Source organism: Argentina silus (assembly GCF_951799395.1).
Source record: "Argentina silus genome assembly, chromosome: Y".
NCBI classification, from domain to species: domain Eukaryota; kingdom Metazoa; phylum Chordata; class Actinopteri; order Argentiniformes; family Argentinidae; genus Argentina; species Argentina silus.
Genome location: NC_139654.1, coordinates 22,006,960 through 22,020,642, shown reverse-complemented (window position 1 = coordinate 22,020,642; position 13,683 = coordinate 22,006,960). Strand labels below are relative to the sequence as shown.

The 13,683-nt window shown below is 47.9% G+C and overlaps 1 protein-coding gene across 3 annotated transcripts in view; it reads left to right on the top strand.

Moving 5' to 3' along the window:
• The first annotated feature begins 547 nt into the window (after positions 1-547).
• Positions 548-13,683, top strand: part of LOC310824207 (cell division cycle and apoptosis regulator protein 1-like) — a 67,079-nt gene continuing 53,943 nt past the window's right edge. For 2 of the 3 annotated variants that reach the window (XM_083697021.1, XM_083697019.1), the window contains exons 1-4: positions 548-596; positions 8,716-8,785; positions 11,432-11,589; positions 12,604-12,782. In XM_083697021.1, the coding sequence (XP_083553147.1) occupies positions 11,478-11,589; positions 12,604-12,782 (291 nt within the window). In that variant the 5' untranslated portion in view covers positions 548-596; positions 8,716-8,785; positions 11,432-11,477. The remainder of the gene's footprint in view (positions 597-8,715; positions 8,786-11,431; positions 11,590-12,603; positions 12,783-13,683) is intronic. The other variant, XM_083697020.1, reaches the window with a different exon arrangement.

Below are 13,683 nucleotides of genomic sequence, written 5' to 3'. Positions count from 1 at the left end.
ACGAGCCATAAGCATCTGTTCAACTCGATCATTAAAATCAAATCACTTAAATCCCCCAAATAACACACTCCAGGCAGGGATCAAATCCTGCACCTCACACATGCAGGAGCAGGAACATCTGTCATGCCACACAGACTACATGAGAGAGGGAGGCAACAAGTGTATTTGATGATCTGTCATGGTGTGCAAATCCGACTCAGTGTGAAAATGTACTCAAGTGATTTGATTTTAATGATCAAGTTAAACAGCGCTTATGGCTGCCTAATGTTTAATTGGATAAATACTGTAGTGACTCTCTACATCACATAAAGCTAGCTCGATACAAACGCATATCAGCTACATTACACCTAATTTACAATCCATGAAAACAAACGCATATTAGCTAAATTACAACTTACCCTAATCAATTTAAGATCCCTAAATACAAACGCATATTAGCTAAATTGCACCCGAAAAAATCCATTAAATTGATAATTCTGATTACTGCGCAATATCCCGGAAATGACAAGACGCGCAGCATCTGAGACCGACCCCCCCCCCCCGCCCCCATCTGCGTCCCCGAGTCGAATTTAGCAGGGCATGAACGGTGGACAGTGGTAAGATGAGGACAATCCATTTACATAATGCACATTGTGCTTTACTTAATTGTTTATTTATTTTTTTATCTCGCTGAGAAGTTTAAATCTTGGTCTAAATGTTGAATGTTTATCAGTCTTACTAGCAGCCCCAGCATCGTGTGCTGTTGCCTTGCCTGCGAACGACGTTAGCTATTCAAGAGGGCGTCGCTCATTGCTTTGAAAACGAAACCCACACGAGTCAGCATTACAGTTGGCTAGCTAGCAATCAAGATAATTATTTTGCTAACTCGTTCATGGGCAATCTGGCATACCCTGATTATTCTCAGGTAGGTCATGGCAAACTAGCTAATAGCGTCTTTGCTAACTTGGCTCCCTTGCATTTGCAAAACATTTGCAATGGACTAGCTACGATAGCAAACACAGCATCTGTGTTCTCTGAACTCCAAAAGTGGAACTCCGCCCGTCTACTTCCGGTCAATGTAAATGTATGTAAATTTGCATTTCTTCAAAATAAGAGCACCCAAGTTAAACTTTACAAAGGCTGGACAGAACTATTTTTCAAAGATTTCAATACATCTTTGGTAGTACCACTTCAGTACCACTCTGGAACACTTCTAGAATGCATATCAGGTGACTTTGAATCTAAAGCAATGTCATTACAAATGTTGCTACCTATTTGCTCCAGCCATACAACTCAAAGTAACCAATCTGACCTGTGTAGGACACACAGAATGGATTTGCAATGACATCACTCTAGATTCAAACTCACCTGATATGTATTCTGGAAGTGTTGAGTAGAGTGGTACCAGAGATGTATTGAAATCTTTGAAAAATAATTCTGTGCAGTCCAGTTTATACAAGATAGATAGGTAGGTACTTTATTGATCCCTGAGGGGAAATTAAGGCGTTACAGCAGCTCACATCACAAACAACAACAACAAAATAAAGTGACAATAGAAGAATAAAATAGACATCTGAAACATTATATACAGGAAGGACAGTCGAGGAGGAGGAGTTGTACAGTCTTATTACGACAGGCAGAAAAGATCTCCTATAGCGCTCCTTAGTGCAACGTGGAAAGTGCAAGTGTAACTGTTGCTAAAGGAGCTTCTCTGCTCTGCCACAGTAATGTGTAGGGGATGGGAGGGATTGTCCATGATGGCCAGGAGTTTGGTCCTCATCCTCCTATTCGCCACCTCCTCCACAGTCTCCAGGGTGGCACAGAGGACAGAACCAGCTTTCTAAATAAGCTTGTTCAGTCTCTTGGTGTCACCTTCCTTGATTAGATTAGATTAGATTTAACTTTATTGTCATTGTGCAGAGTAAATAAGCAGAATAAATATGGAATGCAGTATGAACAGTATAAATAGATATGTACAGTATGTACAGATATGTGCAGTGTATTAACAGTAGCATTAAAAAAATAAGGCTATGTGCATTATGAACAGTATAGGCAGATATGTACAGAAGAGCAGTACTATGTAGTATAAGAGCAGTGTGTACAAGTGAGGATACAGTATGTACAGTTTATAGGAATACTATAGGGTAAGAGTAGTACAATTGTCCGGGGGGGGGGGGGGGGGTGTAGGGGTTGGTAGGTTGTCACCTAGGTGCAGAGTTGGAGTTCAGTAGGGTGACAGCCGCAGGGAAGAAGCTTCCTCTGAACCTGCTGGTTCGGGTGCGGAGAGACCTGTAGCGCCTCCCGGAGGGGAGTGGGGTGAACAGTCTGTGGTTGGGGTGAGAAATGTCCTTGACGATGCTGCATGCCTTACGCAAGCATCGCTTGCCCTGGACAGCCTCAATGGAGGGGAGTGAGGAACCGGTGATGCGTTGGGCAGTTTTCACCACCCTCTGCAGTGCTTTCCGGTCAGAGGCAGAGCAGTTGCCATACCATACTGTGACACAGTTGGTGAGAATGCTCTCGATGGTGCAGCGGTAGAAGTTCACCAGGATCTGAGGAGACAGATGGACCTTCTTTAGTCTCCTCAGGAAGAAGAGACGCTGGTGAGCCTTCTTGATCAGGGTAGAGGTGTTGAGGGTCCAGGAGAGATCCTCAGAGATGTGGACACCCAGAAACTTGAAGCTGGTGACTCGCTCCACCTCAGTCCTGTTGATGAGGATGGGGGTGTGTGTGCCAGCTTTTGACTTTCTGAAGTCCACAATGAGCTCTTTGGTCTTCCTGGTGTTGAGAGCCAGGTTGTTGTCGGTGCACCACACTGTTAGGTGCTGGACCTCCTCCCTGTAGACCCTAAATCGTTGTTGCTGATGAGACCAATCACCGTTGTGTCGTCTGCAAACTTAACAATGGTGTTTGAGCCATGTACAGGTGTGCAGTCGTAGGTGAAGAGGGAGTAGAGGAGGGGGCTCAGCACACAGCCTTGTGGAACGCCGGTGTTCAGGGTGAGGGTTTAGGAGGTGTGGTTATGTAGCCTAACAGACTGCGGCCTGTTGGTTAGGAAGTCCAGAATCCAGTTGCAGAGGGAGGTATTGATGCCCAGTTCACTGAGTTTGGTGATCAGTTTGGAGGGGATGATGGTGTTGAAAGCTGAGCTGAAGTCAATGAACAGCATTCTCACATAGGTGTTGCTATTGTCAAGGTGGGACAGGGCGGAGTGAAGTGCCGTTGAGATGGCATCCTCTGTACTCCTGTTCTGACGGTAGGCAAATTGGAAGGGGTCCAGTGTGGGTGGTAAACAGGTCTTGAGTTGAGCTAGGACCAGCCTCTCGAAGCACTTCATGATGATGGGCATGAGTGCAACTGGGCGGAAGTCATTAAGGCTCGTTGCAGTGGAGTGTTTTGGCACCGGCACGATGGAGGTGGTTTTGAAGCACGCGGGGACAGCTGCTTGGGCTAGGGACAGGTTGAATATGTCAGTCCAAACCTCAGTCAGCTGCACACCACAGGCCCTGAGGACATGTCCGGGGATACCATCAGGACCAGCAGCCTTGCGTGCATTAGTCCTGCTCAGTGCCGCACACACGTCGGTGGGAGAGAGTGTGAGGGGCTGGTGATCTGCAGGGAGCACAGCCTTGATGGCCACCTCCTTGTTGTCCCTGTCAAAGCGGCCATAGAAGTGGTTCAGCTCATCAGGCAAGGAGGCGTCGATGGAGGGGGGGGAGGTGTTAGTGGGTTTGTAGTCTGTGATGGCCTGGATGCCTTGCCACATGCGTCGGGGGTCAGAGTTGTTCTTGAAGTGATCCTCGATCCTTAGCTTGTGGTTGTGCTTGGCCTTTTTGATGCCCCTCTGCAGGTTTGCCCTGGATGAGCTATAGGCCCGAGTATGACACTGTTGATGTTGGAATTGATGTAGTCCAGAACAGAGGAGGCATATGAGTCAATGTCCATGTGGGAGTCATGGGTAGCCTGTGTGGCAAACACACCCCAGTCAGTGTTTTCAAAACGCTGCTGGAGCGCCGAGTCAGCTCCCTCTGGCCAGACCTTGACTGTCTTCACTGTAGGTTTCACCCGTTTGATGAGTGCTGAGTACTTGGGCAGTAGGAACAATGAGAGGTGATCAGATTGTCCTAGGTGGGGGAGGGGAACGGCTTTGTAAGCATCAGCCATGCTGGTATATACATGGTCCAATGTCTTGTCTCCTCTGGTGGGGCATGAGACATTTTTGTGGAATTTGGGCAGTACAGTCTTTAAATTGGAGTGGTTGAAGCCACCCGCGACAATGAAGGCTGCCTCAGGATGCAGAGTCTGTTGTTTGCTAATGGCAGGATGCAGTTCTTTCATGGCAATCTTAGCATTAGCATCCGGGGGAATATAGGCTGCCGTGATAACAGTGGATGTGAACTCTCTGGGCAGATAGAAAGGTCTACACTTAACCATGAGAAACTCTAGGTTAGCTGAGCAGTGACTCTCGGTGATGGTAGTGTCCGTGCACCACGTCTTGTTCACATAAATGCACAAACCTCCACTTTTGGTCTTACCGGAGTCACCCGCTGTTCTGTCTGCTCGGAGGACGTAGCGCCCTGCTAGCTCGATAGCGTTGTTGGGTGAAAACCATGATGTTACAGTCCATAATCCATTTGTGTGTGGTGATCCGCAGCCGCAGTTCATCCATCTTGTTCGCCAAGGAACGAACATTGGCGAGGAAAAGGCTTGGTAGTGAGAGTCGATGTGGAGTTAGCTTGAGCCTAGCTCTCAGCCCACCTCGGCTACCATGCCTGTGTTTATGTTTCCTAGCCGGTCTGGGGTTGCTTCCGGACGGTGGAGCGGAGTTAGCTGGTCCCGCTGTTTTGGCAATCTCAGGTATTACGTTGATAAAGATGTCTGGAATGCCGGAACCGATGTCCAAAAGTTCTCTGTACGATATGTACACTAAACTGTTTTTAGTGAGAATACTTGAAATAAACAAGCAAATAACCACTAATTTGCAAACTCTGGAGAGATGCTGCCCCCCCAGCATACCACTGCGTACAGCACTGTGCTGGTCTCCACTGACTGGTAGAACATGTTCAGCAGAGTCCTGCACACGCCAAAGGACCTGAGCCTCCTCAGGAAATAAAGCCAGCTCTGGCCCCTCTTTTCAGGAGACAGGGGGACCCTAGTCCTCCTAAAGTCCACCACCATCTCCTTTATCTTGCTGATGTTGAGTAGCAGGTGGTTCTGTTCACACCACTCAACAAAACTGTCCACCAGTCCTCTGTACTCGGTCTCCTGGCCTCCACTGACACATCCCACAATAGCAGAATCGTCCGAGAAGTTCTGCAGATGGCAAGTATCTGTGTTGTGCCTGAAGTCCGAGGTATAGAGGGTGAAGAGGAAGGAAGCCAGAACTGTCCCCTGGGGGGTGCCAGTGCTGCTCACAGTCCGACACACATCCCTGCAGCCGTACAAACTGTGGCCTGTTGGTCAGGTTGTTCGTAATCCAGGAAACAATGGGGGAGTCCACCTGCACCCTCAGCAGCTTATCCGCAAGTAGAAAGGGCTGTATGGTGTTAAATGCACTGGAGAAGTCAAAGAACATGACCCTCACAGTGCTGCCAGCCTTATCTAAATGGGAGTGAGCTCTGTGTAGTAGGTAGATGATGGCATCATCCACACCAATGTCTGCCTGGTAGGCAAACTGCAGCCACTTAGCCACCCTTCTGTCAAACTCCTGAAGTTTGCAGACGACACAACCCCTCATTGGATTAATCTCCAATGGGGATGAGTCCGCCTCTAGAAAGGAAGTTGACAGCCTAGCTTCCTGGTGCAGCCAGAACAACTTGGAGCTGAACGCTCTAAAAACTGTAGAGATGGTAGTAGACTTCAGGAGAAGCCCAGCCCCAACCGCCCCCCTCATCATGTGTGACTCCCCAGTTAACACTGTGGAGTCATTCAGATTCCTGGGGACAATAATTTCACAGCACCTCAGGTGGGCGGAGAACATCACCTCCACCATCAAGAATTCCCAGCAGAGGATGTTCTTCCTGCGGCAGCTGAAGAAATTCAACATGCCGCAGAAAGTGATGCTCGAGTTCTACCGGGTCATCATTGAGTCTATCCCTCAGCTCATCGATCACCATCTGGTTCACTGCCTCTACTGCCAAGAACAAAGGCAGACTGCAGCGGACCATTCGGTCAGCCGAGAAGGTCATCGGCTGTAACCTGCCATCTCTCCTGGACCTGTTCTGCTCCAGGACCAGTAAGAGAGCAGGAAAGATCATCGCTGATCCTTCCCATCCTGGTCACCACCTCTTCCATCGACTTCCATCCGGCAAAAGGTTCCGGTCTGTCAAGACCAAAACCTTGCGCCACCTGAACAGTTTCTTCCCCATGGCAGTGGGGCTCACAAACAAGCTCCCCTGCCTCTCACTGACTCTGGGACTTCCACTCCCCCCCCACCCCACCCTGTCTCACACACACACACACACACACACACACACACACACACAATGCATTGACAGTGTAATTTATATTTATTTACATTTATTCTAATTTATAGTGTACATGCCCCATACCCTTTTCACAGCCTCATTGCCTCATAGCCTCGCACAGCCTACATAATTTATTGTTTTATTGTTATATAAACAATTGTTTGCACAGTTGATCTTGGGACCTGTAGCTGCTTTGAAATGGCTCCAAGTGACTTTCCTGACTTGTTCAAGTCAATGATGCGCTTTTTCAGATCCGTCCTGAGCTCCTTAGACTTTCCCATTGTAGCGTTTTTGGCTGAGTGTAATGAGTGTATCAAACGAGCCCTATTTAAATGGGCTGAAATAAGTCACCAGCTGTAGTCAATCATAATCACTCATAAGAAGTTAAGAGGCCATGCCACAAAGCAAATTTGATTGACACAACTTTCTCTATCACCAAAATTGATAATTCAAGGTGCTGTATGTATATTTTTGACCCAGCAGATTTTGTCACATTTTCAGAAGACCCATAATAAATTCATAAAAGAACCAAACTTCATGAATGTTTTTTGTGACAAAGAAGTATGTGCTCCTATCAATCCATCACAGAAAAATAAGAGTTGTAGAAATGATTGGAAACTCAAGACTGCCATGACATACAGTTGAAAATCTTTACTGATGTACATTGTATAATTTGCTGAGAACAAAATGACGTAACAACGGTCAATGGAAACCAAAATCATCAACCCATTGGATTCAAAATCATTGGAACCCACTGGATTCAAAATCACACCGAAAATCAAAGTAAAAAATTCAAATCACAGGCTGATCCAACTTGTGTGAATTCTATCACAGCAACTCATGATGTGATTCAGTAGTGTGTATGGCCCCCGCGTGCCTGTACGCACTCCCGACAACCTCTGGGCATGCTCCTGATGAGTCTGCGGATGATGTCCTGGGGGATCTCCTCCCAGACCTGGATCAGGGCATCAGTGAGCTCCTGGACAGTCTGTGGCGGTACTTGGTGGCTTGGATGCACCGATACATAACGTCCCATAGGTGCTCAATTGGATTTAGGTCAGGGGAACGAGAGGGCCATTCAATGGTATCAATGCCTTCTTCATCCAGGAACTGCCTACACACTCTGGCCACATGAGGCCGGGCATTGTCCTGCACTAGAAGGAACCCAGGGCCCACTGCACCAAGCGTAAGGTCTGACAATGGGTCTGAGGATCTCATCCCGGTACCTAACAGCAGTTGGCTATGACATGGAGGTCTGTGCGACCCTCCAAGGATATGCCTCCCCAGACCATCACTGACCCACCGCCAAACCGGTCATGCTGGATGATGTTACAAGCAGCATTACGTTCACCACGGCGTCTCCAGACTCTTTCACGCCTGTCACATGTGCTCAGTGTGAACCTGCTCTCATCTGTGAAGAGAACAGGACGCCAATGGCAGACCTGCCAATTCTGGTGTTCTCTTGTGAATGCCAATCGAGCTGCACGGAGCTGGGCAGTGAGCACAGGTCCCACTAGAGGACGTCGGGCCCTCATGCCACCCTCATGGAGTCTGTTTCTGACAGTTTGGTCAGACACATGCACACCAGTAGCTTGCTGGAGGTCATTTTGTAGGGCTCTGGCAGTGCTCCTCCTGTTCCTTCTCGCACAAAGGAGCAGATACCGGTCCTGCTGTTGTGTTGATGCCCTTCTACGACCCTGTCCAGCTCTCCGGTATCTCCTGGTATCTCCTCCGTGCTCTTGAGACTGTGCTGGGAGACACAGCAAACCTTCTTGCGACCGCACGTATGGATGTGCCGTCCTGGAGGAGCTGGACTACCTGTGCAACCTGAGTGGGCTGCAGGTACCGCCTCATGCTACCAGTAGTGATAAGGACACTGGCAGAACACAAAACTAGAGAAGAATCAGTCAGGAAGGATAAGGAGAGAGCAATTGTCTGTGGCCACCACATGCAAAACCATTACCTTTTTGGGGGTTGTCTTGCTTTTGCCTCTTCAGTGCACCTGTTGTCACTTTCATTTGCACCAAAGCAGGTGAAATTGATTCACAATCACTTGTGCTTCCTAAATGGGTCGATTGATATTCCTGAAGTTTAACTGACTTGGTGTTACACTGTGATGATTAAGTGTTCCCTTAATTTTTTTGAGCAGTGTATATATAATATAGTTGTTTTTTATGTCCCATGCACCAACCTCACCAAGTCAATTTCCTGTATGTGCAAGTATACGTGGCCAAATAAAATAATTCTGATTCTGAATCTGATTCTGCAGGGGCTCCAAGGATGTCTTCACCAGGGGCCTCGTGTGCTAGCACCAGTCTTTCCATGGTCTTCATGATGTGGTATGTCAAGGCTACCGGTCTATAGTCATTCAGAACACTGGGGTTCCTTTTCTTTGGTACCGGTACCAGGCAAGATGTTTTCCACATTGATGGGACCTTTTCCAGACTGAGGCTCAGGTTAAAGAGGTACTGGAGTACTCCACACAGCTGGTCTGCGCAGACTTTGAGCACCCTCGGGCTCACCGTCAGGGCCCACAGCCTTTGTGGCGCAGAGTTTCCCCAGCTCTCTTCACCTGACCCGTACTGATGAAGACACTGGAGCAGGGAGTGGTGGGGGGGTCGTTGGCTGTGGCAGTGGTGTCGGAGGGGCAGAATAATGGGGGGCGCTGAAGAGTTGTGAAGTGAGGAAATGGTGGGGCTGGAGGGGAGGTGTGAATGGAGTCAGAGGGGCTGGAGAGGGAGAGGGAAGGGAGAGGGTACTGGATGGGGCAAAGGGGTAGGTGAGAGGTGTGAATGGGTCCAGGGAGGGGAGGGGAGGGGAGGGGGGCTGGTCCGGTAGCTGAGCAGGGCTGGAAGAGCTGGGGGGAGGAGAAGGAGGACTGAGTGGAGAGTCTTTGGTGGAGCTAGGGGGAGAGAGACAATGAGCCCCCGAGTCAAACCTGTTGAAGAACTGGTTCAACTCGTTGGCCCTGTCCAGATCTCCAGCCACTTGCGGGTCGTTAGCCTGCTTGTAGCTGGTGATCTTCTTCACACTGCTCCACACCTCTCGTGTGTTGTTGTCCTGCAGGCTGTTCTCCATCTTCTGCCTGTAGGTGTCCCTGCTCTCCTACAACTTCTCCTCTGCACCCGCTTTCAGTACTTCCTTGTCACCAGACCTGAAGGCTCTCTTCTTGTCGTTGAGGAGGGCCTTTATGTCACTTGTAATTAAAGGGTTGTTGTTGGGAAAACACTGCACCCTCCTAGTAGGTACGGTGTTCTCAACACAGAAGTTAATGTAGTCCGAGATGCAATGTGAAAGACCATCAATGTCCTCCTCAAGTGACTCTCAGAGAACTCCCCAGTCTTAAACAGTCCTGCAGAGCCTCATCAGCCTCCTGTGTCCATCTCAAAGTCCTAGTGGTCATAGAGTGCTGCTGGACTGGGCTTGAGGTGGACTAGTTTGTGGTCCGATCTGCCCGGGGGGGGGGGGGGGGGGGGGAGTGCTGTAGAGATATAGGCGTCCTTATATTAGCATATAACAGGTCCAGTGTTTTGTTGTCCCTAGTGGGGCACTTCACAAACTGAGAGAACGTTGCCAGTGTTTTTGTCAGGGTGACATGGTTAAAATCCCCGGAGATTGTAATGAATGCACTGGGGTGCTGGGTCTGTAGTCTCGCCATCACAGTGTGCATAGTCTCTCATGCTGCCTCCGCGTCGGCAGAGGGGGGGATATATATGACCACAACAATAACGTGAGAACTCACGTGGCAAATAATATGGGCGAAGTCCTACGGCCAAAAGTTCGATGTTCGGGCTACAGACACTTTCCTTCACGTGAATATGGCCAGGATTGCACCATCTGTTGTTGACAAATACAGCAACTCCTTTGCCGCACTGACGGTGAATCCTGTCCGCCCACACTGTCTGAAAGCCCTCATTGGTGATGTTTGTGTCTGGAATAACCTTCTGCAGCCATGTCTCCGTAAAACACATTAGACTGCATTCATGGTATTCCCTAATATATATATATATAATAATATATGCCGTTTAGCTGACAGTTTTATCCAAAGCGACTTACATTGCAGTGAGTGCACACATTTTTCAGTATATAGGACCCCAGCGGGAATCGAACCCACGACCTAAGTGTTGTTAGTGCCATACTCTACCAACTGAGCCACATTCCATCTGTCCTCTCGCCAGTGCTGTAAGCTCCTCCATCTTATTGCCCAGAGATCTCACGTTGCACATGATGATAGAAGGAAGATACGGTTTATATCTCCTTTTTTTCATCAGCCGCTTCACCCCCGCTCTGTTTCTCGATGCTGTCTCCTTATTACAGTGGGCCGCTCGCTGACAACCATGGCCGGCTGAGCCAACGCGATCAGCTGTTCTCGAAAGTAAACAATAGCGGTCTCGCATCACGCAAATCCACCAGGAATCAAAACAGTCCCCATGAGTAGTAAATAAAAAGTTTTGTGTCCATGGTTATTTTGGTTACATTTCAATGTTGGATTTAACAAACAGTATAACAACTACTATAAATAACTTAAAAAGACGGAGCTGCTGAAACAGGCACCCAGCTCTACTGGCGCCGGATCAAATCAAATCAAATAGGCATACTTTAAAAATATAAAATGTTATATATATATATATAATTACTTGTTGCGTAAGTTGTGCTTATTTCAGCAAAAATAACAGAAAATATTGTGAAACCATCACTGTCCATTCATGTTTTAATTTGCGCTTTTATTTTGAAGCCGCGAAACCGGAACTCTTAATGGAGTTGATGGATCTTGTTGGAGCTCAGAGAACACAGATTAACACAGCGGGGTTTGACAAATCCCTTGATTATCCATGGGCCGTTCCTTATCGTACATATAACGTAGTTCCAGGTGTGTACAGTTTATGGAGGGGAAACATGATAATATATTGGCAATATTCCAGCACTTAGACTGACCCAACAACGGGATGCAGCTGTTGACTCAAGTGCGCGCGTTGTTTTGACAGGAGAGAAACTGCTCCACTTCTGTGTCACGACAACTGACCCCGACCTATGGCCCAGTTCGGGGGACAGAAGAACCCCCCGTGGGCGGCTCAGTTCGCCGCCACGGCGGTGTCCCAGCCCGGCCACTCAGGACAGTCCCTCGACCTCAACAGCCTACACTGTGAGTATGACTGAAAGTATAATATCCCTTTGTTATGGAGTTTCATCTTAAGAAGTTATTTACTTAATATCTATACCTCTTTATCCCATTCCCTTTCACTTTCTCAATCTGTAGACAGATTTTGGTGGCGCCAGGCTTGATTTCAATGTGTATAACTATTTACAGCTGAATGAGCCTGGCGGATATCCTGAAGAACTCGCACCTTCACCACTTGTCAAATCCTTAGCGATTGTGTCTGAAAAAATCGCACCCTCGCCATTCGTTTGCGATTGTAATGTATCTCACACCTTGTCCTTTGTTGGGAATGATATTTAAGGAGAGATATTCTTGGAGTTTTGGGGTAGGCCCGTCACGGGCACCATTCTCCCGCGTTGTCCTTGACTCACGTTAACGTATGGTTAAAACTTAGTCATATGTTGCTTTGAAACTGTTAAATTAGTTATTTTGTTAATACTGTATTCTAATTCTTCCTATGTGCATTAATGTGATGTTGTGCCCTAGATAAAGGTTCTGTTAATACAGCACGACATAATCGTGACCAGGTTCTCCCATTTAATGTCTAATGTTCACGTGCATCGTTAACGACACGTAGAGTGAGTCATCAGCTTCAGATATTGGCCAGAGCGTAAAAATAGCATTTTGGGTATTCTTAATGGAATCGAGGATCTGATATTATCAATTGTCTGTCACACAGGGATGAGCAAAGCGTTATCAATCATTATTAATCATGAAATATCTTTTAGAGTCAGATATAACGTAATGTTAACTTGTGTTAGTTGGTCATGTGACCACTTGTGTTGAGTTCGTTCGATCGATCATGTCTATAACTGTTAGAAGTAATCATTGGGAATAAATGTATGTCTTATGTTTGACCCATCATCTATTCTTCAGTGTTTTATTTTCTTATTCTATAACTCCCTCTCTTTTTTTCACATTTTCTCTACTCTCTTTCCCTGTCTCTACCTCCTGAACCTACCCCTCTTTCATCTTCCTTCTCTCCTTTCCTCCATGCAGCTCTAGGGGTGCAGCAGCCCTCTCTCCTGGGTGCGTCCCCCTCCATGTACTCCCAGCAGTCGGCCCTGGCTGCAGCCTCCCTCAACTCCCAGTCATCCGCCAACTACCAACTCTCTCAGCAGCAGACTGCAGCCCTGCAACAACAAGCAGCTGCTGCCGCGGCAGCAGCACTGCAACAGGTGAGCTATGGGGGGGGGTACTGTGTGTGTGTGTGTGTGTGTGTGTGTGTGTGTGTGTGACTGGTGATGGGTCACAGCTTATTTCACAGGGGTTGCTGCTGAGGTCCTGGCTACAACTGTTGGCTTTTGTTCAAATCAAATTTTATTTGTCACTTATCGCATACAGTTGTAATAGAAAAGTGAAATGTTTTTGGATCTTGCTCTACACTCAACAAAGCAGCAACAACAATTCAATATTAAGTAATAATAGGGGGTGGGGGGTTATTATAGGGCTCGAGTTCAGGGGGGTTAGTTGAGCAGTCTTATGGCCTGGGGGTAGAAACTGTTCCGGAGCCTGTTGGTCCGGGACTGGATGCTCCAATACCTTTTGCCAGAAGGCAGCAGAGAGAACAGGGCATGGCTGGGGTCCCTGATTATCTTCCCAGCCTTCCTCTTGCACTTGTCAGAGTAGTGGTCCTGAATGGCTGGGAGCTTGCGGCCCGTGATGTACTGGGCCATTTTCACCACCCTCAGAAGAGCCTTATGGTCGAGGGCGGTGCAGCTGCCGTACCAGGTGGTGATACAGCCCATCAGGATATTCTCTGTGGTGCATCTGTAAAAGTTTGTAAGGATCTGGGGGTCCATATCGAATTTCAGCCGCCTGAAGTCCTCAATGATGTGGACACCAAGGAACTTGAAGCTGCTGACTCTCTCCACTGCAGCCCGCCGATGTGGATGGGGGTGTGGTCCCCCCCCTCTTCCTCCTGAAATCCACGATCAGCTCCTTGGTTTTGCTGATGTTCAGGGAGAGGTTGTCGTCCTGGCACCAGTCCGCCAGGACTCTTACCTCATCCCTGTAGGCTGACTCGTCGTTTTTTGGTGATCAAGCCAACCACAGTGGTGTCATCAGCAACCTTTATGA